The sequence below is a fragment of the Leguminivora glycinivorella genome, chromosome Z, assembly GCF_023078275.1.
Source record: "Leguminivora glycinivorella isolate SPB_JAAS2020 chromosome Z, LegGlyc_1.1, whole genome shotgun sequence".
In the NCBI taxonomy this organism is placed as follows: Eukaryota; Metazoa; Arthropoda; class Insecta; order Lepidoptera; family Tortricidae; genus Leguminivora; species Leguminivora glycinivorella.
Window position 1 is genome coordinate 21,135,036 of NC_062998.1, and position 27,495 is coordinate 21,162,530.

Sequence of the window (27,495 nt, forward strand, 5' to 3'; positions counted from 1 at the left end):
CCATTTTTTTCAAACGTGAATTAGTTTCAAAAGGACTAGTGACAGAAATGGTAATTGTAATTATATGTCATACAATTTACTTTTAAATTAATCAAAGAGGTCAAAATCAAATGGTCGAATAGCTAATCAAAGAGGTTTAAAGTCAAAGAGGTTAAATGTAAAAGGAGACTGAATTTATCGATAGCTGAAAATGTCGATAAAATTTTACATTCCAACTCTATTGACGTTTGATTTTTGCCATGAGCAATTCCGCCCTCTGGTAATACATCATTAAAAGTACTTAAAACAACATCATTATTCATAAAACGGAACATTTTAGTAAGTAGTGTAAGTACTTATAGTAAAATAATGCCATTACAAATTTGGATGTTGATATGCAATAATGTGTCATGCATTAACTTTTTGACGACGACGACACAAAATTTGACGATTAAAGTTGACATTTTATTGCAAAATGCATGTGGGATGAGGATGACACATTATTGCGTATCAGCAGCTACTTAACACGATTGTTAAAAGAGCTATTTTTACTAAAAAACAACACAAATTGACAAAACTCATGAATAATGACAGTAGTCGGTAAAGTTATGATGCAGCCTACAAAACTAAAAAGATCATAAATTATTCTAGTTGCATTTCTGTTTGTCTAAATACTGTGAGGCGATGGTCGAATCCCCCGCGCAATTTATGGTTTATAACTTGAAGGAGAGATCATAACATAATGTAGGAACGTACCGCGTGGACAATTGAAATGCAACGAAAATATCTTAGCACTAAATATAAAAGGTAGTGGTAAGGTAAGATTAGGTGCAGTAGAGGCAGGTCACATGAAGGTGATCTTGGTGCGCACCTGGTTGACCTGCCACACGTTCAGGTTCTCGTACTCCTCGATGCACGCCTCCACCTGCAACGGCCGACAACTCTCTTAACACCTTCCTCACTACTACTCTTCTACCTTTACACATTCATTCAATACACCAATATTCGAATAATATCATTGCTGAATTTTCATTATAAGCAAAAAGTACAAGATGTAAAGTATACGAAAAAACCGTGCCCGTACTTGATAGATAAGATGTATGTGAAATTCAATCTCCCAATTGCTCTTACAAAATTACCAATGTATACATATATTTGGAAATGAGAATATATCTGAAAGTGAATTAAAATGGCAATAGCGTTGATCTGTTCAGTGTATGGTTATGTAGTAAGCACGCAAAATATGTGCAGCCGCTGTGGACAGAACAGGCACCTGGTCGGGTTTGAAGCCCTTGTCGACGCAGCGCTCGATGACGTCCGCGATCCGGACGGTCTGGCTGGCGCCCGCCAGGTCGCGGACCACGGCGAAGATGCGGTCCGTCGAGCTGATGCCCCTGCATACAAACATTACACTCTTTATCCGAACATCTAAACCTACAAACCAACTACAATCGTTTACAACTTTTAACAATCAAATACCACGCCTACCACGAGTCAATAATTATTAATCTTGTTGAAAAGCACATGTAGGTTCCGCCGCGCGAGTACGGCGGTAGGCAAGCGCGAGGCGGAGGTACGGCGTTGACTTTGACGGCGGCCAAAGCGTTACTAGTTCGAATGCGCATTGTACCCAGAATTATGCTGTTCTCGAGGTCCTCGAGGATTTGTGCTTCTTCATCGCTCGTTCCTCGTACTCTACTGACCAGGGAACGTTATCGAGAATAGCACAACTCTATCAGTACCAGATTAAAGTTCCGTCGTGCACACAGTCAGTCATAATTAATTAATGGTTTGTTAAGAGTCTCGTTGGTGATCTTACCTCTGAACATTTTCATCGACATGCTGTAGCGACTGTTTAGACATCTCCACCAAGCGGATAGCCTCTGAAACGTCTTCTTTTTCTACTACGTCTGACAATCTGAAATAGATTGATTACATATTGATAGTACATAGACAAAAGAAGAATATACAGTCTGTCAACAAAGTTTATAAGTAGTAGCAAGACATTAAATCTTAATCAAAGTATTGGAGTTTATCGTGTCACCTGTGATCCATTTTCAAAGCTAAAATGTACAAGTTAGAGGTACAGTATTAGACAGCGGCTATCACTTGTAATTTGTAGCTTCGTAAATGGGCCACTGATCTGATCATTTCTCAACTACGAGTAAATATTGGTTGCTTTTAAGTTTATACCTATTACGAAAACAATAGGGAACTTGACTGTAGTTAAAATAAAATATTTTATACCATGCACGAAATAAAGCATCAGATAATTACAAGAAAAACCTTATTTTTAAATCTAATTTCAATTTAACAAGTCAGGTAGAAATATATAAAGTAACTGAATTGACCGTGATGTCACTCAATTCGATTTCATATAAATTCCATATTAGCAAGTCGTTCAAATTCGTTTTGACAGTTCTTAAAAAGAAGCTGATTTGGCTAGGAGGCAAGTAGCCTATAGGGAATAGCCGGGGTTTTGCTCGGCAAAGCAACGGCCTCGATCAAAACACGTCTACAATGAATGTATGCCGCGTGAGCACGTTGGTTCGCTGTATGGATGCACCCGGCTAATTTGAAGTGTAAATATTTGATTTCGATGAATGGTGAATAAGTAAAGTGATACCTGAGCCGAGCCAAGGCGGTGGAGAGGCGCAGGATCGCCAGCAGGTTCCGGGCGGAGGTGAAGGTGACGTCGCGCGCGCTGCGCGCCTCCCGCCGCAGCTCCACGTACGACGCTGCCGACAACATCCGCCCATCATTAACCCCACTCACCCACCATCACGACTTTCCACCGCAGGTGGCGTTCTTCATTAACGCTTTACAAACACTAATTACCTAATAAACGTTAGTTTTTATCTGTCATATAAACTTAGGTATTTGTGGGAAAGAGATCACATAATTTAACCGATTGAGATCCGAAGTTTTTATGAATGACTGGGTAAACACACACCGAGTTTACGCAGAGCTCAAACCGGAAAGATATTCACTCCTAAAGTGCTACGTTTCGTTGGACGCAGTTCTAAATTAAAGGGTCAACGGCATATGACCTTATTTTTTAATCCTGCAAAGTTTCCTTTGAATAGAGCTTCTATATTGAATAGATATTACTCAAGGACTTACTTAAAAAAGAAATGTTTACGACTTTACGCCACGACAATCGACTAGACGAAATGACCTGTAACTTGAAGTTTTACTGCCTCATTGTTCATACGCCGGAATAGATTCATCAATTATAGATAATTGACGTAGACGATTCTTGCCTTCGTCTTGTTGGCATTACTTACAGTTACTTTTCTGTATTTATTAGTGTTACTTGCGCAGTTCAGTTCAGTAGAAACGCAAAAATCAATCTTCACCACACTAACTGGTAAAGCCTCTTTTTGCTGTTCGAAAGTGGTATCCACTTTTTGATATTGGAATCTTTCGCTTTGAACGCGAAACAACTTTGAAGCTTTGTAAACAAATAACTATTTTCCACAAGAAGCTCACAAGGACGAGTGATTAGATCACCTCTTCGGGCTTCATTTTAGTGAAGTGTAGGTTGGCGTATGCGTGGGTAGGATATGGTAGGGTAGGGTAGGGTACTCACAGACGATGTAGTCGGCGAGGTGGCGCGGCACGACGGGCTGCTTGCGGCGCGCGAGCGCCACGTAGCGGCGCACGAGGCGCATGGGCAGCGCGCGCGTCTCGGCCGCCGGCTGCGCGCCGTGCTGGTGCACGTACGCGATGTGCTTCGCCAGCTCCAGGTCCTTCTCGCTGTGCACACAACGCCCAATGGTTATACCGACAACACATTACACGTTACACACCTAAGGGCCGGAATTATTGCATCAAACCGTCTGACACCGTTAAAGCGTTCGTGAAATTTTATTGTAGCGGAAGTTCCATAGACATCTGCTGCATGACGCAAACATGATGCAAACTGGTTAGCAGAAAAAAAAAGTTTCGTTAAGCACGTTAATTAGAGGAACGGTCATCTGATAAAATAAGTTGGGTTACGCGGTTATTGCACATGTTAGCTTTATATAATTTACAACGTAATGTTTGCATTAATTTCTACTTATCGATTAGTCTAAAAATATTAAATGTTCTGTTTGGGCCGAATCTGGCAGATCAGGCAGATGCTACGTCGACTAATCCGGCTGCACTGCTGACGGCCCTTTTGACAGTTCTGTCATAACCTTGCTTTGCGAAGGAGTTCACAAATATTCAAGTAAACTTCGAAATGTATAAATTGCCGAAAACCATAACTTTAATGTTTGTAATTGGTGAGTTAAGACCCCTTACTCCTTAGAGCGCTCATCAATTTCACGAAACGGCCATCGATAGATGGCGTTGGCGCTCGGTACGCGAGCACCGGCAACTCAACGCGCGTTTCAACGCAGACACAAATAATCTTGATAGTTTTGAATTAAATTGCTAATAACATAATTTTCAATTTTATATGGGGACTCTTTATTTAATTTCATATTCATGGTATGGTAGTAGTAAATAAGGTATATGAATGTAGTAAAAGTATAGTATTAGTCTACATGTACATATATAAATTCAGGTTTCCTAATTGATTGATTCAACAACCAACACCGCTGAGCCGAAACTACGAAAGCTAGAGTCGAAATTTGTATAGATTGCATTAACAAAATTTCGAAGAGATAAGAATCGATTATGAAAATTTACACCCCTAGTAGAGGGAAAAAGGGGGTGAAAATTTGTAGCGGGATCAATTTGTTTTTTTTTTATTAGGAAAATTTTAGTTAGGAACTTGAAATTAGAGAATAGTTTAATAGTGATTTCTGTTTTTTAGGATTCCGTAGTCAACTAGGAACTCTTATAGTTTCGCCATGTCTGTCTGTCCATCCGTCCGTCCGTCCGTCCGTCCGTCCGTCCGTCCGTCCGCGGATAATCTCAGTAACCGTAAGCACTACAAAGCTGAAATTTAGTAACAATATGTATATCAATCACGTCAACAAAGTGCAAAAATGAAAAATGGAAAAAAATGTTTTATTAGTGTAAAGTGGGGGCTGATTTTTTTTTTCATTCCAACCCCAACGTGTGATATATTTTTGCATAGGTATTTAAAAATGAATAAGGGTTTACTAAGATCGTTTTGATAATATTAATATTTTCGGAAATTATCACAGTTATACTGACTTTCATATTTTTATAAGAACAGCATGCACTTACGTCCAGAACAGTGACATTTGGTGCATTGGAACTGTTCATGATGTGTCACTTTTTAACCGTCGCCTCAAATCTGAGAGATTTGAGGCGAGGTTCTCAATTCGTCTGTATGTTTATTTATTTATTTCATTTTTTTATGTTTGTTCCTCGATATCTCCGTTGTTACTGGACCGATTAAAAAAAAAATATTGAATGTATATGAATACAGATTGGTCCCATTTTTCTCAGAACCCAGTTCTGATGATGGGATCCTGGAGTAATCGAGGGAACTCCTCGAATCTGAAAGGCATACGTATGGTGATTTTTGTGTTTTTAATCTGTGTTCTTCTCAAATCTGAACGGAACACTTATAGTGACTTTGGTATTCTTATAAGAACATCATGCACTTACGTCCAGTCCAGAACAGTGATATTTGGTGCAGTGGAACTGCTGATGATGGTCAGAACACTCAGAACCAAACTCTTCAAATCTGAACGGCACGCTTATAGTGACTTTGGTATTTTTATAAGAACAGCATGCACTTACGTCCGGAACAGTGACATTTGGTGCAGTGGAACTGCTGATGATGGTCAGAACCGAACTCCTCAAATCTGAACGGCACACTCATAGTGACTTTGGTATTTTTGTAAGAAAAGCATGCATTTAAGTTCAGAACAGTGACATTTATTTAGTTATGTTTGTTAAGCATAATTATTGAGTTTTCAAGTCAAAGTTTGTCAAGCTTCGATTTCTTATAATCGGATTCATGAGGAATTGAGAAACTCTCAAACCTTAGCGTTATACGTATATTGATTTGTGTTGCCATCAAATAATTAAAGCATTAAAAGCAGTTTTAAAAAATACCTACACATTTCTACATAATTTAACATTCGCAAGTAGCTTTCACCACAACCCGAAAGGCGGCGGTTTTTTTTTCTTAAAAAATATTAAACGTTTTTTTATGGGATAGGAGGCAAACGAGCAGACAGGCTGCCTGATGGTAAGCGATCACTGCCGCCCATGGACACCAGAAGCACCAGGTGCGTTGCCGGCCTTTAAGATGGATGTACGCTCTTTTCTTGAAGGTTTTATGGTCGCATTGGTCCGGAAATACCGCTGGCGACAATTCATTCCACATTCCTAATTCATTTTTAAATACCTATCTAACAATATATCACACGTTGGGGTTGAAATGAAAAAAAATATCTGCCCCCTCTTTACATGTAGGGGTACCCTAATAAAACATTTATTATTATTAACGACCTTCCACATATTTAATTATAATGAGCCCAAACATGATGGGGTTATGATGAGGAGAATAGCAGTTCTGTTGACCACCTCCTGACTCCATCATGAGAACTTGGACCTCGTCTAGTTCGATGGTGCTCGTCAGCCCAAATCTAATGAGCCCGAACATGATGGGATTATGATGAGGAGAATAGCAGATCTGTTGGCCACCTCCTGACTCCATCATGAGACCCTGGACCTAATCTAGTTCGATGGTGCTCGTCAGCCCAAATCTAATGAGCCCAAACATGATGGGGTTATGATGAGGAGAATAGCAGCCCATATAACCATAATCGGTCGCCGTTCCTACGCAAATCCTCCTATTTTGTGTACACACAGGTCTTCGGGTCTCAATGCTTAGTCGCAGTACGGTCGACGTTTAGTCGCGGCGACCCAAATGGGGACGATTGGTAACAGGCACAAATGGTCACAGAAGTGACAGAAGTGTGCACTACGCGTGCACACATTGTTACCGTTTGGCGACTACTTTCCCAAAATCATTCGTTCATTTCATTCTTTTCAAATGGCGACTGTCAGAGACGTCAAAGTAAAAAAGAAATAAAATCATTTGACATTAAAATGTAATGGCGTAAGAATTTGTTAAAGATAAATATTGTTTGCATTTGTAATATAATGTGGGCTAATTACCATGGCCAATTAAATTGCTCGAGTGATTTCATAAAATAAGTCTAAATTTATCAACGCGCCATCAATTTACCTCAGTTTAACCAGTAATAATATTATTGACTACTCGGTGTTTGCGTGTTATGTATATTGATTGGTGAAGTTTTAGTGCTCTGGTGCATATACTATACTGAAATAATAAAAATAATGCCTAGAAAACCAATAAAGTTGTTAAAATATGGATTAAGACGGTAATATTCCATGTAAAAAACAGTCGCCAAACGGTCACCAAACGGTCAACAAACGGTCGCAAAATGGTCGCGGCGTACACGCGTGACCGAAAGCAGAATGGCTTCTTGTATTCATTTTTTTTCAGGTATCCTCAAACTTTATAAACAATTAAATATGCCGTCGTACTCAGTTGCCCTCACTAAAGAAGATTAAAAAAAAATTGTAACGTGCGTACCGAGCTGCTGGGTTGTAAAGGATCGGGGATCATATTATTATGGTCTTCTATAGTATAGATAAGTGTCTACAAATTTGTAATGTTAAAGAGACATAAATAAAACGTAGTAGAGTAAATAATGTGTTTTTTTTGTAACCCAAACAAAATACTTGTAGATACGAGTGCGGAAAAGAGGAAAATCGATACAAGTAGCAATAAATTAATACACGAACGAAGAGAGTGTTTTAAATCGACACGAGTTGTGAATGTCCTTTTCGCACGTGTATCGTACGACGATTTTCAGTACCTAAATCTAAGCTAAGAGTTTCGACCAGACAAGAAATGAATCATTGCTTGATTTGCTCGCACTACTGCGTTAAAAAAAGCAGCATCTGTACTGAAAAAAACTATCATTGCGCAACAGGAATTCTATTAATATCACAGTAAATACTCTATTTCATTTGATTCCTACTTTTATTGTGTAAAGCAACACTACACTTCATTTTTATCAATAAGAATTAAAAATTATATATTTAATACATTAAGTAACTATAAAGTGCTTATCTATTTGTATTATCATTCTGCACTTTTCTTAACTTTCCCACATTTCTATAAAATGTCGAAGAGTGCTTAAATGGTCGTCGTCGTTTATTATTATTTAATTCGCTCATATTTAAATGATTCAAAGCAACCAGTCCACAACTTCACAAGACAGTTTGAGAAACCTTCGTATTTCAGATTGTCATTTGCGGATACAGTGGTTTAGGAGCAGTTCGGTAATCAGACCTACACATGTGTGTACAAATTCTGTCAATGTCACTGTCAGAAACCGTTCTGACAGTGACAATGACAGCCACAAATTCGTCCACATGTTGTTACCGTTAAACGTCGACTAATAAAGTGTCGTTAAAAGTCATTCTGACAGTGACATTGACAGCCACAAATTCGTACACATTTTGTTACCGTAACGAGTGCACACGACGACTACATTTTGTTATTGTATCAATACGGTCGCATTGTTTGCACGCCGTTACCACGCGTTATGTCACATTTGACAGTTAGTTACTGATTTGAAGATTTTGCGACTGAAATGGTTGTATGGGAGTTCTGTTGACCACCTCCTGACTCCATCATGAGACCTTGGACCTCATCTAGTTCGATGGTGCTCGTCAGCCCAAATCTAATGAGCCCGAACATGATGGGGTTATGATGAGGAGAATAGCAGTTCTGTTGGCCACCTCCTGACCCCGTCATAAGACCTTGGACCTCATCTAGTTCGGTGGTGCTCGTCAGCCCAAATCTAATGAGCCCAAACATGATGGGGTTATGATGAGGAGAATAGCAGTTCTGTTGACCACCTCCTGACTCCATCATGAGACCCTGGACCTCATCTAGTTCGATGGTGCTCGTCAGCCCAAACATGATGGGGTTATGATGAGGAGAATAGCAGTTCTGTTGACCACCTCCTGACTCCATCATGAGACCTTGGACCTCATCTAGTTCGATGGTGCTCGTCAGCCCAAATCTAATGAGCCCGAACATGATGGGGTTATGATGAGGAGAATAGCAGTTCTGTTGGCCACCTCCTGACCCCGTCATGAGACCTTGGACCTCATCTAGTTCGATGGTGCTCGTCAGCCCAAATCTAATGAGCCCAAACATGATGGGGTTATGATGAGGAGAATAGCAGTTCTGTTGACCACCTCCTGACTCCATCATGAGACCTTGGACCTCATCTAGATCGATGGTGCTCATCAGCCCAAATCTAATGAGCCCAAACATGGTGGAGTTATGATAAGTAGAATAGCAGTTCTGTTGAACATCTCCTGCCTGACTCCATCATCATGAGAACCAGAACCTCATCCTGGTCCCAAAATATAATAATAATTCAAACTCTCAACAAACTTTACGTATAACTTAAAATCCAAAATCATATGAAAAGCATGTCGAATGTTAAAATTGCATAAGGTGTAAAAAGGATCAAGATTTGTTTAGTCGCAGTTTACGGCACTTCTCGGAACTATCGAGCTGCTTACGAAAGCTAGGTGCGCCGGACGATCAAACGCAGGTCCGTTGTCTTCGAGCGCTCGGCGCAGACAGAGCGGGCTCGCGTTAGCACAGTGTCTTTTATTCGAATTTTAGGTGTTTTAAAAACATATCTATCGACAGAAAGGTATGTCTTATATGTATGATTTATTTCTTATAGGTCAATAAGAAGTTCTAGTTTAGGATAATATTATTTAAGAGTTACAAAAAATGCAGGAATCGCAGGAAAAATACATAATGTAAACCTCTTTTTATCGAAAAAATGGGGAGGATACGGAAGGTTATTTATCCACCATTTCAAGTAAATCTTAAAATGTCAAAGTATTAGCTAACTCGTACAGGATATAACAAATAGGATTGTGATCATTTATTACCCCAAATAACATTTTTAACAGCACTATCACGATTCTAAACGAGCTATCCCACTATGAAAATTGAAAACGTCTTCCGAAAAAACTGATTTTTCGGAAGTATAAAAAGACATATTTTAAAGTAGTACCAATTGACTTTCTAGCTTAAGATATGTACTTTTAGGAACATTATCATTTTTTTAATAATCATTTATAGTTTCTTTATAATTTTGAATGAAAAAGGTTCTATTTTGCAAAAAACGCTCGTCTTTAGGAATAAGGCCTCTTAAGTGTTTAGAAAACACTGATAATAAATAGTAAGTATTTGATTCAACTATGATCTTTTATTTACTCCAATTCCATACCTTGGTTACAAATGACCGGTAAGGGCATTTATTTGTGTGATGAGCACAGATATTTGTTCCTGAGTCATGGATGTTTTCTATGTATATAAGTATTTGTATATTATATATATCGTTGTCTGAGTACCCACAACACAAGCCTTCTTGAGCTTACCGTGGGACTCAGTCAATCTGTGTAAGAATGTCCTATAATATTTATTTATTAAATGGCCGCCAAGAACAGTAAAATCAGCATCATGCACGAACACATATCGCATTGAAACTCTGGGTTTACGCACATAACCACGCGTTTAGTCAGTCACATGGCATATTTAGGAGTGTTGATTCCTCCTTTTTAGTAATGATTGCAGCAGTAGGTAAGGTACCGATTAGGCTGATCGCGGATGAGCCACAGCAGGTCGAAGCGCGAGAGCAGCGCGGCGGGCAGCTGTATGTTCTGCTCGACGCTGCGCTTGGGGTTGTAGCGGCCGTAGGCGGGGTTGGCGGCCGCCAGGATCGACACGCGCGCGTTCAGACACGTCATGATGCCCGCCTGCAACACACACACCTCACTCCTTACTCCTTACCATACCAACCAATAAACGACCACCGGTCTGGCGCAGTCGGTAGTGACCCTGCCTGCTACGCCGCGGTCCCGGGTTCGAATCCCGGTAAGGGCATTGATTTGTGGGATGAGCACAGATATTTGTTCCTGAGTCATGGATGTTTTCTATGTAGATAAGTATTTACATATAATATACATCGTTGTCTGAGTACCCACAACACAAGCCTTCTTGAGCTTACCGTGGGCCTTAGTCAATCTGTGTAAGAATGTCCTATAATATTTATTTATTATTTATTTATTTAATAAAGGGAATATCTACTCTAATGTATAACATTCAAACCACACATAAAGGGTGTACCGAAAGCAAACTGTAAATTTTAAATGAAATATTTTTTAAGAAAAAAAACCGCTGCTTTTGGGGTTCTGGTGAAAGGTACTTGCGACTGTTCTCAGTTTTATCATTACAAATTTACAGTTTCTTTCCGGTACACCCTTTACATTAAATTCTGCAGTATTTGACTGTAAGGCCACGAAGCGTATGCGCCCGTTCACTACCCTCTTTCCCCTTGTGGGTGTCGTAGAAATTAAATATGAGATATGGGTTCAATTTCACGAATGACGTGCCTTACGAATAATGCGATAGGGACGGCCTGCCGGCGTATTATGCTTCCAATTTTATCACTTACATATCTATATATGTGGATAAAGTATCCGTCACGCTTTGGCAAGTATGTCAGTGTGAGAGTGGCAGATGTCTTATCCACGTGGATAAGTGATAAAATTCGATGCATAATACGCCAGCTGATGTTTTATCATTTATCGCGCGACCATGCTTGCCTGCCTGCTTCGTTGATAATTCGTTTATCGGGATACTAGCTTTTGCCCGCGGCTTCGCTCGCGTTAAAAAGAGTCAAAAAGTAGCCTATGTCACTCCATCCCTTCAACTATCTCCCCTTAAAAAATCACGTCAATACGTCGCTCCGTTTTGCTGTGAAAGACGGACAAACAAACAGACACACACTTTCCCATTTATAATATTAAGTATGGATGGTCACTTAAAATCACAGCAGTCGTAAAGCTGCACGGAGAGGTTTAGAGGTAAGTCATCGACAAACCCCAAAGACATTTTATTAGTGAGAGGTTGTGTTGTGTGGATTGTACCTTGGCGATGCTGATGGTCTGCTGCTCCATAACCTCGTGGATGGCGGTGCGGTCGGCGTCGGCCATCTTGTCGAACTCGTCGATGCAGCACACGCCCTGGTCGGCCAGCACCAGCGCGCCGCCCTCCAGCATCATCTCGCCGGTGAACGGGTCCTGACAAACAACTCCTATTAATAACAATACCACATTTCTACACACTTACTATAAGGGCCAGTTGCGTCAACCACATTTGACAGACAAATCATCGTCACGCAGCAGACGTCTATGAAACTTCCCATACAATAAAATTTAACGAAAACTTTAACGGTGACAGAGGGTTTGATGCAATCAGGCCTTAGTCTGTGTAACATCTACAACACTTTTGTAGTGGGTATGCAGAGTACCTACGCAAACTATATACATATAAAAAATTGTACTCATAGAAAACACCCAAAACTCAGGAACACATACTTGTGCCCATAATGTTTTTGGTGTATGTTTTCCGATTTTACAAAGACGACAGAAATTATTATTTAAAAAGAACATTAGCAACAAGGTCCCAATACATATGTCTAAGGTGTTACAATAGGCTACTAGACTCATATTAAAATTGGCACAATAAATGATTGTTTTCTATAGAATTTGACTTAAGAAACCAATATTTATTTATAGGTTTGAGGTATTCAAAGTGCATGATGACTACGTATTTTTGACTAATAAAAATGGTTATGATTTTTTGAAAAATTTTGGACACCGATAACGCTGTCAGCGATGTTGTGACGTCATAGGACTCATAGGATTCAAAGGGTTCCAACCTATTTCATGTCGAATCATAAATTACATTTGTGCCATATGTCAGTAATAGTACATTACATCAGAGGCCGGGAAAATGAGGATTTCCGGCCAAGTGGGTATATACGGCCGAGCGAGCGTGCGAGCGAGGCCGGATAGGGATACGAGGCCGGGAATCCGTTTTCACGCCGAGGCATGTATAGTGCTTTTCTCAAACATACAATGAAATAAAAAATTTTGTCGAAATTTAAAAAAAAGTTACTTTGCGGGCCTAGGCCTAAAAAATAATATGAAATCCCTTTACAGTCCTCTCGAGTTGTTGCGCCCAAAAAGCGATATTTCCCAGCCCATTTTAAGGAACGTAAAGACAATATTTCATTGCATGTTTGAGAAAATGTTATTTTCCAGCAGAATGACGACATGCACAGATAATCGATAGACTAACATGGCTGATGTTGTTTTTGCCTGGTTAAAAAAAAGTATAAGTACTTATATTTTTTGCGGTTTTCAAGTCATAATAAAATATGCAATTCTTTTTTCGGTTCATTGAACAGTAACTAATAATATAAAAGAGACTTTAAAAAAGGGGCAAGTAGCCTATATGAAGGTAGTGCAATGTCTGTGAGCACAAGGATTCGTTTAGTAGTTTTTTGTTAGGGAAGTGTACAAGGCGCATGAGCGTGTATGTATGTATGTATGTATGTGTATGGACACGACACATACCTTCATGACGGCGGCGGTGAGGCCGACGCCCGAGGAGCCGCGGCCGGTGGTGTACTGGCTGCGCGGCGCCAGGCGGTCGATGTAGTTGAGCAGCTGCGACTTGGCCACGCCCGGGTCGCCCATCAGGCAGATGTTGATGTTGCCGCGGATCTTCATGCCGTTCGCCCGTCTACATACAAGTTACAACATACACACTTATTACTTCAAACGAGCAGACGAGCCGCCTGATAGGAAGCACTCATCGCCGCCCATGGACATAAACAACGTCAGGGGAGTCACTTATGCGTTGCCGACCTTTGAGAACCCTAAATACCTGCTTCTTCAAGAACCCCGTCATAGCGCAAGGGGAACATCTCAGAAGGTAGCTCATTCCACAACTTGCATGTTCTGGGCAAAAACGAGCGAGAGGCCAGTTTGTTCTTATTACTTATACATCTATTATTCTATATTGTACAATCAAGGTACTATACATATATGTATAGATGCGGAAAGTGACAAAAATATGTATACACGAATTTAAACTTACACGTTAAATTTTTGGCACTTTTTCCGCATCTGTATGTAATATCTTGACTGTACCTACGTAAGCATTCAACATAAACTTAAAAATGTTAATTTCTGTATACACATGTCATCAGAATAAGATCATATTTACAGACTTTTTTACGATAGTATCATCTTTAGGAACCAAATAAAGGGGAGCAGCGAATTACGAGATAGCGGCATTCAAGTAAATAAGTTTCTTTTGCGCAAGCTCCTGGAGCGCTCGCACCTGACCAGCGTGCGTAGCCGAATGCACAAACGCTCACGAAACGAAACGCTCGTAAATATCTATCTCTATCGCTCTTGCGTATTGGCGCGACAGAGCCAGACTACCTTTCGCGGCGTTTTGTTTTCGTTTCGCGTCGTAGAAATGCCATTCGGCTACAGGGCCAGTTCGAAACTGACGTGGCAATTTAGTTTGAAATATCGATAGTTCCATGGATAGCAATTGGGTCTAGTAGCAAATAAATGAATTCGTTTTAAGCATGAATCTGTGTATACAAAACAGGCCTTAAGTCAAATGTAGACGTTATTTGGAACACCGGTTACTTTAATAAATAAAAATAATGAATGTCCAGGCTCGTTCAAATTAAGGCCTTGGCGTACACGGCGCCGCTGCCGTTCAAAAGAGGTTCAACAAGTGTATACGTTTTGTTCGGTGTCGGGAGGCAGCGGCACGAGCGAGCCTACTGGGGATCCAAAAAAGCAAGATGGGTCAATCCGCGGCAAGTGAGTCACGATTTAATGACATGTTCCATTTATTCACGATGCAAGTTCAAGTGATATTCTATCTATAAATAAGTGTTACTTTCCCGATATAAGCATAGATCCTTTCAGCTGTATTTCAAATAAACACTCAATGAAGTCGTGACTCACGTTACTTTTACGTAGATTCATCCAGGTGTATAATAAATAAATATTGGGGACACCTTACACAGATCAACTTAGCCCCAAACTAAGCAAAGCTTGTACTATGGGTGCTAAGCAACGATATACAATTATACATACTTAAATAGATAAATACATACATACATAAGTATGGATAGAAAACATCCATGACTCAGTAACAAATATCTGTGCTCATCACACAAATAAATGCCCTGCCCTTACCGGGATTCGAACCCAGAACCGCGGCTTAACAGGCAGGGTCACTACCGACTGAGCCAGACAGGTCGTCAAATGTTATGTTACACCTCGCTCGGACACTGGCGATCAAATGAAAGAGGCGCGTTCCTAGCACACAGTCTAAGCCCGTGTAGGTGAACGCGTACCATGCTTGTATGAGTGAGATATGAAAGGTCGACTTCGCGTTTTTGACAGGCGGCACTTTCAGCGGGGAGCGGGAGTGGCGATACTGTAGGATAGTACTCTTTATTATAGTGTAGTATATTATTATGTTATGATGTGAGTGTGGACCTGTCGACGCCGCCAACGAGCAGCAGCAGCAGCGCCTTCTTGACGTCCTCGTGGCCGTAGATCTCGGGCGCCAGCGAGCGCGCCATGCGCGCGTACAGCTGCTCCTCCGCCAGCTGCGCTAGCTCGTCCTCCGACAGCGCCTCCGCGCTCGCGCACTCCTCGCTCTGGCTCACGCACGTCACGCCCTGCAACAACACACACACCACCTCTATTCTACTAATCCGCCGAGAGACACTTACAACACTCATTTCATTTAGTTTTCACTAGATCGACCTCAATGTAACGCCCGGTGCCCACTGTCAGCACGGCATCGCAGGGCACCACTGTCAAGGGATACCTTGTAACACCTCGATATGCCTCGGAATCCTAAGGCATACTTATTTTTTATTTATTTAATAAGAAACAAACAGTCGCATATATGTACATTAACATAGATTAAAGCACTTAAATTGCAGACTTACAGTTTCCTTAAAGAGAATATTACTTACAAACCATAACATGCTATAAGTAGATCTAGCTCGATACATTTTCAATATGTGAAGTGCAAACTCGAATGAACTAGAAAAGAAAAAAAAAAAAACAAACTAAATAAAAAGAAAACAATCAAAAACAGAAGAGGTAAACCGTATTAAGCAAACCAAAAACTTAAGGACGCCTCGGCATACCTCGGTCGACTTCGTTAGTCTAAGGCACACCTAACAACACCTCGGCATACCTGAGAATTTTTCGGTATCGTAAGACATACCTAAGGTCACCTCGGCATAACCCGGAAGTTTTCGGTAGCGTAAGACATACCTAAAGATGTAACCTTTGGCTACTTTCGGGAGACTTCGGGAGCTCCGAAGCAGGAACCTGGCGACACGCTCGCCACCATTTGCATTTGTTTGATTTGAAGACAGAGCGAGAGCTCCTCGGCATATCTGAGAATCCCTCGGTCTTCCTAAGCAGACTTCGGCATGCCCGAGAACTCCTCGGCAATAATTGCCGCCAGTGTGCGACTAAGCGTAGGCATGTCCAGGGAGCCCTTGCCATGCCGTGCCGATAGTGGACGCCGGGCCTTAAGGTACTATGAAGCAAGGTACAGGTACAGGTCGCTTCATGAAAGCTGGCACGAATGGAATCAACAAACAGGCGTCTGCTTCATTTTCTTTCACCCATTCGGTCCATTCGTACCAACTCTAGTGAATTGGCCTGTAATGGCAAAAATAGAATTGAAAGACCAATTGAAGCAAAAGTTAAAGCAACGTCGAGAGAAACTTTGGACCATTAATCGGGTGGGCTTTATAAATTTGTAGCGCTTCAGTTAAAAAAAATGTAAATAAAATTTGGCGATGGTTAATGGAAAGAGGCTGGCTGGTCCAGAAAAGCACAGTGAACCGAGCATGCGCCGCGGTTATTCGAGCGCCCGATCGCGCGCACCAACTCAACCTACTAGCCAACGCTAAGAGCTGTCAGCTGTTATACTAAACAAAGTGTCCACCAAAATAGATTTATTTATGTACACTGACTGAATTCACAGAAGTTACAAGCCGTAATTGTGTCTCTTGCCGTAAAGTAAGTACTCATTGTATTGTATTAGATTCTAGGTATGTACTATTTTTAATGTTTTTGTGTTTTTATATGTACGTGTTGGGCTATAGTCTGTAAGTTTTACTTATGTACAATGTTATTATAATAAATAAATAAAATAAAGACTAACGTGAGCCTCGAGGTAGGTGTCGGAGAGCAGGCCCTGCATGAGCTGGCGGAAGCCGGCGCCCAGCAGCGGCAGGAAGACGCCGCTGACGGCCACGTGGTCGCCCGGCTGCGCGCGCCGGCACTGCTCCCCGCGGCAGTACACCGCCAGCTGCCGCGGGATGTGCCCCACCGGCACCTGCTCCGACTGCGCACAAATTACATTCAATATATTATTCATTCACTTTTGTTTTAAACTACAACAGGCCGGCCGCCTTTACACCTGTGAGTTTTACCGCTTACGTAAGCGACTTATGCAAAACTTTCAAATGTGAATGGTTTTTGTAAGCAGCTTACGGTAAGTTTTGACTACTTTCGTAGGCTGAAGACTTTCAAGTGTAAATGGGTACGAGTTTGCTTACGGAAGCGACACGCTTATCGAAATAAATTGATAAGTTTTGGACTTATGAATAAATAACTAGGGCTGTAGTTTCTTTTTCTTTTCAACTTTGATTGCTTGCAACAATGTAAACTTCCAGTAAGTTGAAAACCACAAAACTTCTGTAAGCAAAACTTACGATAAATTTTTCATAAGTGTAAATGGATCCATAAGTTGCTTACGAAAGGTGTAAAGGCGGCCTATGTTTATTTATACTATCTATACTCCAGAAAAATGCCACGTCCTAATAAGGTCCATAAGTGTACTAAGAATGTACCTAACCACCCTTGTAAAACCATGACTACCAAGTAATCTACTTGATCATAACAATATTTTTTTAACATTATTGTTTATTTAAACTTTATTGTACAATAAAAAAAGCACAAACGGCGGACTTGATGCCTTAAGGCATTCTCTACCAGTCAACTATAGGACAAAACAGAAATTCGCATGTGGGTGCAGTAAGAAAAATAATACACACATAGTATATCTGAGAACCGTATAAGGGTAACCGGGCATCTTAATGAGTTTAAAAGCCACATTACTACACACAAAGACAATTCAAGTGTCATATCGTCCCATATTAATCTTTTCAACACTTAAATAATATAGTAGGTACATATTGTTTAAAGTATTATTTTTTCTCTTTTCTTAATTCCACTTTCCAATATTATATTACTTAAAATAAATAAATAATAAAAAAAATATAAATTGGGGACACTTTACACAGACCAACTTAGCCCCAAACTAAGCAAAGCTTGTACTATGAGTGCTAAGCGACGATATACATACTTAAATAGATAAATACATACTTATATACATAGAAAACATCCATGACTCAGGAACAAATATCTGTGCTCATCACACAAATAAATGCCCTTACCGGGATTCGAACCCAGGACCGCGGCTCGGCAGGCAGGGTCACTACCGACTGAGCCAGACCGGTCGTCAAACTTGACTGACTTGACTTGACTTGATATTACAGTCTGTTGGATTTGTTGTCAGCTAGTGTTCACAGAACAAACGTTATCAAGCCAAATGCGATACGAGCAGTCAGGTCCGACTAGTTAGGCTAGGCGAGCAACAGTGGGTGGGGCAACAGTCATGGGGTGGTAGTATTGTACTAGAGAGAGGGAGAGACTGACATGTTCCTGTATCTTGATCTCCTGGAACTTCTGGAAGCGCGAGCCGCGCGTCTGCAGGTGCAGCTGGCCGGCCGCGTTGTTGAGGCGGCAGGCGTCGGCGGCGCAGGCGGACGGCGGCGTGAAGTGCAGCGCGCGCACCGGCTGGTACGTCTCGGCGCCGCACGCGCCGCACGAGTACGTCGCCACCACCAGCAGGGGCTTCACCTCCGTGCACCGCGTTACTATGCCTGCACAAGGACACCGCGACACATCGTCAACACTTTTTAAAAAACTTGTATCTTCGTCTGTCAATGAAAAGAAAATTGTAGTAAGATGTATGGAATGCATATACATAGACTTACTGCGTATTAACTTTGAGGAACAGCGTGATACGAGATTTTTTAAAAGTAGTGACGACATACTTACCTACTAATCATCTATACACATTACACACGCACTTTTATTATAACTCAACATATATTGAAGATTCAATTGCAATTACAACTGATAATACCAAAGAGGATCGAGTATTATAGAGTTACTGTCAAAGTAAAATGTGTAATCACAGTGCATAGATACTGCCATCTCTCGACACAAGCTTAAAACTTTTAAACATCAATTTTGACAATTTGTACCATATTCTTAGCTTGATATATGTTTAAATGTCATATACTAATATTAGCGCCATATAGCCGAGCGTCTCCCAAAGGTGTAACGCCATCTAGACCACCGTACCTTTTTCTATATGGTTCTGAGGTACGTTTTTTTCTTAGACTGTAGCTGTCTATACGGAGTTATATGTCTTTGATAATACTAATTCCAACTAAAGTATAGTATGTTATGTATATAATACGTTATCAAGCTATCATACACTCTGCCATATAAATATTATTTTGTGATCACTGATCAGCAACAACGTCAACTGGAGTAGTTTGTGGAGTAGTTCATGTGCTCTACCTACACCTTATGAAAATACAGGCGTGAGTACCAAAAATATGTCTCCACCTCCTTAACGTATAAGCAAAGACATATGTAACTCCGTATAGACGGATAAAGTCTAAGACAAAAACGTACCTCAAAGCCATAGAGAAAAAGGTACGGTGGCCTAGATGGCGTTACACCTTTGGGGAACGCTCGACTAGCTGGCGCTAATATTAATATTTGACATTTTAATACATATCAAGCTAACAATATGGGCCAAATTGTCAAAACTGAGGTTCAAAAGTTTTAAGCTTGTGTCGAGAGATGGCAGTCTGTGCACTGTGATTACACATTTTACTTTGACAGTAACTTTATTTAATACTTGATACTCTTTGGTATAAGCAAAAATCGTGTATACCTATTTTTGGTCTCCTTCCGTGACGTGATATACATAATTATTATAAGACATGGTACATTTGTTTTGGTACATGCCAGTATGCTCAAGTAGAGCAGGACATTCATGGTTGTAAGGGATTTCAGCATTGCGATACAACGAGGAAATGTCGCCAGTATCCTTAGTACAATACTTCAAGGGCCTACTTTAGACATTACCTAACTTTTAAGTTTAGTCTTAGTTTCTTATTAATGTAAATAAAGGTTTCAATTACTCAAAAATATTATAGATACTTGTATGTATGTATGTATGTATAAGCTTTATTGTACATAAAGGAAACAAAAGAGACACAGTTACAGAGTCAGTAATATACAATGTAGGCGGACTTATCCCTTAATGGGATCTCTTCCAGTCAACCTTTACTTCTTAGATGATGTTGATTCAAAACATACCTCTTACTGTTGTCAATTTGCCAATGTGTTCAGCCTTTACTTCTCTAATTGGCACAGACTTTGCACTGGATAGATCTTTGAAGTACACTTCACTGGAACCAAAACATGTTTTGGAAATGTTTAAAACATTGAAGACCAATTTTTGTTAATGGGTAAATTGTATTATTTGAAGAGGTCAATGGCCACTAAATAAGACCAAGGACCTCTGAAACAGCATGACATATCTATAGCCTCGTAAGGCCTAATGTACATTACAATGTACATAGTTGTTGCAATTTAACTTGAATCTTTCAAGAACCAAATAAAGTAGATTTTCCTTTGTTACATTGATTTTTGAAACAAACGAAATTCTTACCAATTTACTTATACAACAATAAGGTTAAAAATCAAAATGGGAAAACTAACTATGGTGGGGTTACGAGGATAGAGTTGAGATGTTTGGTGGTATTGAGGTGAAGAAACAAGTTGTTACTTATAATTATACATATAGTACGAATAAATGTTTGATAAAACTAATAATGTATAACAATATGTATTGGTTTGATACAAATAAATTGTTCATTTAAATAAATAGAAACAATTATACACCGTGTTTTTCTGTTTTTCGTTAAATTCGACACGCCGTTATGTTCATTATCAGGAACCCGGTAGGTATATCACTTTTAATTAAAACAAAAAAAAATCATCGTTTTCATACATTTAAATTAATAATAAGTGTGGGAGACCCTTAACAATAACATTAAAGTTAGTGTTAAGTTACTGACGGCTCATGTCATAAGTCATAATAAATAATACTAGGAAGTTATAAAAACCGTACTATCGTTATTCAGGCTCAACTCGATAACAGTAAGAGTTAAGACTCTAGTTCCTTAGAGTAATTAATTGTGTTTGAAATTGGAATCCAATAAAAAAAACCGGCCAAGTGCGAGTCGGGCTCGCGCACAAAGGGTTCCGTAGCAGCAAATATAATAAACTTATTATGTCAATTTATACACCTGCCAAAATTACAGTTAAATCAACCTATCTCAAAAACTATAAGAGATACTTTGATCAAACCAAAAATCGTTGAAAGAGTTAATTAGCATGCATCACCTCTATTTTTTTTAGAATTTTATACCCCGTAGTTATAAAAATAGAGGGGGGGGACATACTTTTTACGACTTTGAGAGCTGATATCTCAAAAACCGTTCACTTTAAGAAAAATGTTTTTTAGAAAACTATCGGCTGTGACAGACGGACAGACGGACAGACGGACAGACGGACATGACGAAACTATAAGGGTTCCGTTTTTGCCATTTTGGCTACTGAACCCTAAAAACACGTTGTATATTGTAAACTGAAATAGATACCATACACTAAATAAATAAATATACGTTGTATATTGTTTGACATGTAACATACGCCTCATGCAGATGCTAAAATACTTATACATGATGTTCTAAAACATATGAACAGTAATCAACACAGACTGAACTGCGGCGACCAACATGACTTTGTCTATGATATGACTTGATAAGTGCATATTTCAGATTGCGTCGAATATTCTGTGAAGTAGGGTAAACCACCTAGAATTTAGGAATTCAGTTTTCCGATAAATATACAATTAATAGAAAGCTGCCTGTCACGTAAAGAGTTAAATGTTATATAATAAAATATACATAATGTGGATTTATTATTCGTATATAAATTTATTATTTATGCTAATAAATTTAATATAAGTAGTATGCATTACACATACATAATTTAATATAGCATGCTAATAAATGTAATATGTATACACAGATGTCTATGCCATGGATTAAGCAAACGTATATATTAGCGTGTCAAATGAAAGTAAAATCCACTGAGTTGTCCGTCTTTATTCGCAGTTTGTAGGTTTCGGGCGTCAATAATTTTTGTCAGTTGAAGTCAACGAAAACATAAAAAATGCCTCGTTACGTGATATTTAATTGCAGCAATACAAAAATTATGAACACTCAAGGGCCTGAGACATATTTAAAATCACAGGCAAGTAACAACTTGAGTACAAAATCTGACACGGGCGACCCCTATACTATACAAATAGATGAACTTGTTTCTTCTATCTAAATCTAGTTGTATGGTAATATAGGATGAGGTCTTACAATCGTCTGATCAGCTCAGGGGGGTACCGATTCCTGGGATCCCTCATCTCCCCGGGGACCCTGTGGTTCCGCGCCTCCAGCACGATGCGGTGCTCGATATATACATCTAACGCATCTTTAGCAGAAACCTGCACACAAACAAAAAATGGCACCATTTCATAAAATAATTGAGGTAAGTACTTATATGTTTGCAGGATCGTATTACATAATTATAAGGTACAGCGGGGCAAATCTCGACTGGGGGGCAACTGTAACTTATCCATCTTTTCCATTATTACACTATGATGTTGAGCTATCCACTGAACACGCCTACCATATATGTATACCCGGTGGACACTCTATTTAATAATGCAAACATTGTAAAATATGGACCAGTTACATTTGCCCCCCAGTCGAGATGTGCCCCGCTGTACCTTAGATAATATTTATTTTAGGAACACCAACAGCTATAAACAACAATATGCATATACCTACAGGGTATCCCAGAAGTACCACAGCGACACCGGAGATAGGCCAGCTCAAGAGGAACGTAACCAGCCTAACATGACTTCAGTAAATTGTTCACCATTTTAGAGTCATTTTCAAAATAAGATTTTTTTTACTCCTCTTTCATTTGTACTAGCATCAAATTGAAATCCTCTAGAAGTTATATTTTTAACCACCGATGCAAAAACAATGGGGTTATAAGCATAGCTGGGCATTAACTCGTTAATCCGTTAATTAACGAAGTTAACATTTTGGTTAACGGATTAACTTTTAAGTTAACTTTAAAAAATGTTAACGGATTCGTTAACTTCCGTTAAATTTTTTCGAGTCCGTTAATCGTTAATCCAGTTCCGCGCGTGCCGTGTAAAACTTGCTGTGACCGCTACTGTAAAAGGCCGGAGTACGGCGAAACCTAGGATTTTCCCGTAAATTCACAGTCTACAGAGTCCAGACCAATTGGTGCCTTTTGGATCACTTGTTGGAGACCTGCTAAAGTTTATTAGTCCTACTGCACCCATCACTAACTGGGAAATAGAATGTAAATCATCAAGGCGTACACAAATCGCGCAACCGACGCATCAAGCCAGGGTTCGGCGGGCCGCGCTATCTAACAAGTTACCGTGGATCACAACTTCGACTAGAGGTGTCTCAATCCGAGGAACCTACGCACCATGACTACGACCGCATGAATGACCCAATATCTACAGGTCACCAATTTAAAACCTAGGATGTACCGAACCAACGTCGGTGTAAGTCCATAGAGAACATTTATTTTATTAACATTTCGCTTTTATCAATTGGCTGCTGGGATCTTTTAAGAGATTTTGGCGAACTTCGGGCTTTTACAGTAACATATAAACTTACGCACACTACAGTAAAAATATTTTTTTATCACGATTAACGGATTATCGATTAACTTTAACTTCCGTTAAATTTGTTGAAATGTATCGCTTTAACGATTAACGAAGTTAACTTTTATAGTAACGGATTAGCGATTATCGAAGTTAACTATTTGATTAACGGTGCCCAGCTATGGTTATAAGTTTGACGTGTCTGTCGTCTGTCTGTCTGTGGCAATGTAGCACTGTGGCAAGGAACAGGTGAACCGATTTAGATTTCGTTTTTTTTGTTTGAAAGCTGAGTTAGTTGGGAGTGTTCTTAGCCATATTTTAAGAAATGTCGGGGGTTTTTTCAAAATTTTAATTTGTTTAGGTTATGTGTGTATCAAATCATGAATAGTTAATATAGATGGCAGCTGTCTTATTTTGTCAGTATTTCATGATAAATGCTAAAACTTTAACTGTCACAACGCTACTAGTCCTATACATAAACAGGGTATTATAATACTTTGTTATCTATTGTCAGAAAAAGTCATTTATGGTCATAGCTGGGCATTAACTCGTTAAATAATGAAGTTAACATTTCGAGTAACTTAAGTTAACTTTAAAAAATGTTAACGGACTCGTTAACTTCCGTTAAATTTCTGTGAGTCCGTTAATCGTTAATCCAGCAGGGCAGGCGCCATCTGTGTTGCGAAAAACACGTTGTGATCGCTACTATAAAAGCCCGAATATAACAAGGTTAACGGTGCCCAGCTATGTTTATGGCATGCATGCTCGCTCATTACCAGCAAATTAGGTACTATTGTTATACTCAAGTGTCATATTGCTCGGACCTAGAGTTAAATTAAAACCACAGACCAACCCCTATAGACATCTATTACAAGACGACTCGCGGTCGCCAGCCTTCCTAGTATTTGCACTGATATAAGCGCGGGCGCTCGCCGTGCCCGATCAGTATCGACCAAGTAACAGACCCGAAAGCAGCGCTTTTTCGCACTAAAAAATTGGAAAAGGGTATTTTGATGCCTTAAAGATGTCCACCTGTAGTGTGAAATGGTGAAAGGTAACAAGAAGCTCAAATTTAAAAACAGACAGCATTACATTCCACAAATAAGTCATATTTATAATTTATTCAGAGCCGGCATAGGTCAACTTACATTGGCCACTTACGCATCAGTAGAGGGACAGTCATACTTCTGTCCCTTTTCATCTGGCGCGACTGCCCGCCGTCCTTGAAACGGCCAATCACAGCCAGCGCTGGCCCGTACACTCGATCAGGGTAGAGCGAGTTTGAGTTTCGGCGCCCTTGGGAAGGAGTTTTACGACGTAGAAAAAAAAATTGCGAGCGTAGCGAGCGCGAAATTTTTTCATAGTAATGGCGTAATTTGAAGATGAACGCTATATCTACGCTATAAATCTGCATTATGGATTTCATCATACAAAGTACGAAAGGGACAAGGGTTGAACTTTCTCAGTCGCACCCTAGTATAGTTACGTGGGGCTGAACGTGGATATCAAAATAACAAACAAAATGGAGTACATATAATAAAGTGGCCAAGTCAGGAAACAGATTTGAAATGAAAACGCGAGCGCTGCGAGTGCGGAATTTTTCCTGAGTAACGTTCTAAAACGATTTTTTTTCCTTTTGATGCAATTTATTAAGACTCAACCCGCTTGCGGGGAAGCAGCGAGCTTCCAAGCTTTGATCAACTGCAGAGCTGCGGTCTTTGGCATATTTTGGGGTATTTTGACTTCACAGGGCGCCTATGTTCCAGGCTTTTAGGCCTTATATTTCGCCTTATAATATTAACTGCGAACTCGATCGTCACCGTCGGGATGCCTATTTTGGTATTTTGCCACTAAGTGCCCTTCGGGATCTTAGTCCTTTGAAGTTCGCTCATCATCTCCTGTGACTTACAAAATTGCGCCTCCTCTGAAACGTTTTGCGCCTTTGGCTTTATGAGGAACTCCGCTTTGGACTATCGGATATACTCATATTTTTGCATTTGAATAACGACGTAACTTTGTCGTTGGGCCGCACAATAATGTGGTTCGTCAAGGGCTAGAATCCTCCTTTTACGGCGCCCTAGCAACAGCGCCCTTATGATTATTGGTATATATTGGCAATATGGTGCAACTTTACACTTTATCTAAATTACAAATCTAGATTTTCAATAGCTGGATTAATTCCCGACTCCTCTCGCCATTTTGTGATATGTGCGCGCCCACGCAATGTATAATTTTTTTGTATGGATTTTTCCACATTCTCGATTTTGGCGCCCCCTTACCATGTGGCGCCTAGAGCGGCCGCTCCACTCGCTCTACCCTTAATCCGGCCCTGATCACAGCGCTCTTAACACATTCCCCGCCCGCTCCTCGCACCCCAAACACTGGTGACTCGTATCGCGAACAAAATATACAAGATTGCTACTCTATAGGAGGTTCTCTGTGATTAAAACATAAAAAGTGGTTGGTTGTTATATGTGAAGTCATACTAACCGGACTCTACTGTAATTGACAATTCTATTCTAAAAGGAAAGGGCTAAGAGACAGAAGGAAATTTTAGCTTGTAATAGACTTTTGAAAAATTGTAATATTAAGTCTTTCTGTTCCGCCAAAGTCTGAAGAACTTAATTCAAATCACCATGCATCAGAAAACAATAGCACCAGCCCATCTCGTCCTGTGGGTGTAGTATAAGGCAACTAAGGGAAAACTGATAGTGGCAGACATGCACATGAGCATCATGGCTCGCCTATATTTTTCGCTCGGAGTCCTTGCTCGCGGAGTCATGAAATCTGTGCACGACGCTACCACAATAATTATCTAGGATGTCATAAAAACACATAAGAATTTGATTCTCACCTCTCTGTGTTTGTAGTCAGGAAGCATCTCATACACTACATCCGACACCATGCTCGTGTAGCGACGCGTGTTCTGGCGCACAGCCTCGACCAGATCTTCATTTGTTTCGTGCAGGTCATCCAACTCCACAGTAAAGGCCACCTGTACAAAGCCGTAACGTTGCATTTAACCGTCAAACATAACCTACTAACAAAGAGTACGATAATAAATTGCTTTACCTGTTCCCTGTGCGCGACTCTAGTAAGTTGTTCAGCATATTTAAAATGCTTATGCCCCTCATCATCGGTCTGGCAGAAGTCTACGAAGAAATTCTTAAGCGTTTCTGAAACAAAGATGTCAAGCCTCAACGACGTAAGCCTAAACAATTGCTGATAAAATTAAATTAAGCAATATATACCTTTGTCAGCTGCGTAATCTCGCATAGCCATTGCAATGATGAAATAATTAACGTTATATTAATAGGAAACTCTAACCGGCCGAATAAGCGGAATAAGCAACTTGTTCTCGAGTTGTGATGACACTGACAGCTGTACAAAACGGCGCGAAAATGGTGGTATAATCAATTGTCTATGGCTAGACGTCAGGCACGCGTGCATTTTATTCCAACGCACTGCGATATTCTGAAGTCGTTTTTTGTGCTTTCAATATTATAAAGCTAACAGACATAGACCGCCTTTACATCTTATATAAAGAAAGGCGCGCCAGCGGCCCGGGAAGTTGGAGTGTTAAAGCTAGGAACATACTACGCGGACGTCCGTCGTAA

At 40.1% G+C, this 27,495-nt stretch overlaps 1 protein-coding gene across 1 annotated transcript; it reads right to left on the reverse strand.

The window, feature by feature from the left end:
• LOC125241603 (DNA replication licensing factor Mcm7) lies at nucleotides 1–27,265 on the reverse strand. Its single transcript, XM_048150164.1, has 16 exons — nucleotides 27,130–27,265; nucleotides 26,951–27,054; nucleotides 26,733–26,873; nucleotides 22,542–22,669; nucleotides 20,419–20,510; nucleotides 18,673–18,899; nucleotides 17,114–17,296; nucleotides 15,415–15,599; nucleotides 13,456–13,624; nucleotides 11,962–12,114; nucleotides 10,622–10,788; nucleotides 3,572–3,738; nucleotides 2,606–2,717; nucleotides 1,799–1,897; nucleotides 1,253–1,373; nucleotides 1–904 (listed from the first exon to the last, which is right to left on the reverse strand). The coding sequence occupies exons 1-16, from the start codon at nucleotides 27,158–27,160 to the stop codon at nucleotides 824–826; spliced, it is 2,160 nt and encodes a 719-aa protein (XP_048006121.1). The 5' UTR covers nucleotides 27,161–27,265; the 3' UTR covers nucleotides 1–823.
• Nucleotides 27,266–27,495: the final 230 nt, after the last annotated feature.

Excerpts from the sequence above, each read along its gene's own strand:
- LOC125241603 (XM_048150164.1), bottom strand. The coding sequence starts at position 27,160 with ATGGCTATGCGAGATTACGCAGCTGACAAAG. Across the intron at positions 17,297-18,672 it reads AGATCAAGATACAGGAACAT|TCGGAGCAGGTGCCGGTGGG; the intron begins GTCAGTCTCTCC and ends ATTTGTGCGCAG. Across the intron at positions 2,718-3,571 it reads CCTCGCCGACTACATCGTCT|CGTCGTACGTGGAGCTGCGG; the intron begins GTGAGTACCCTA and ends TGTTGTCGGCAG.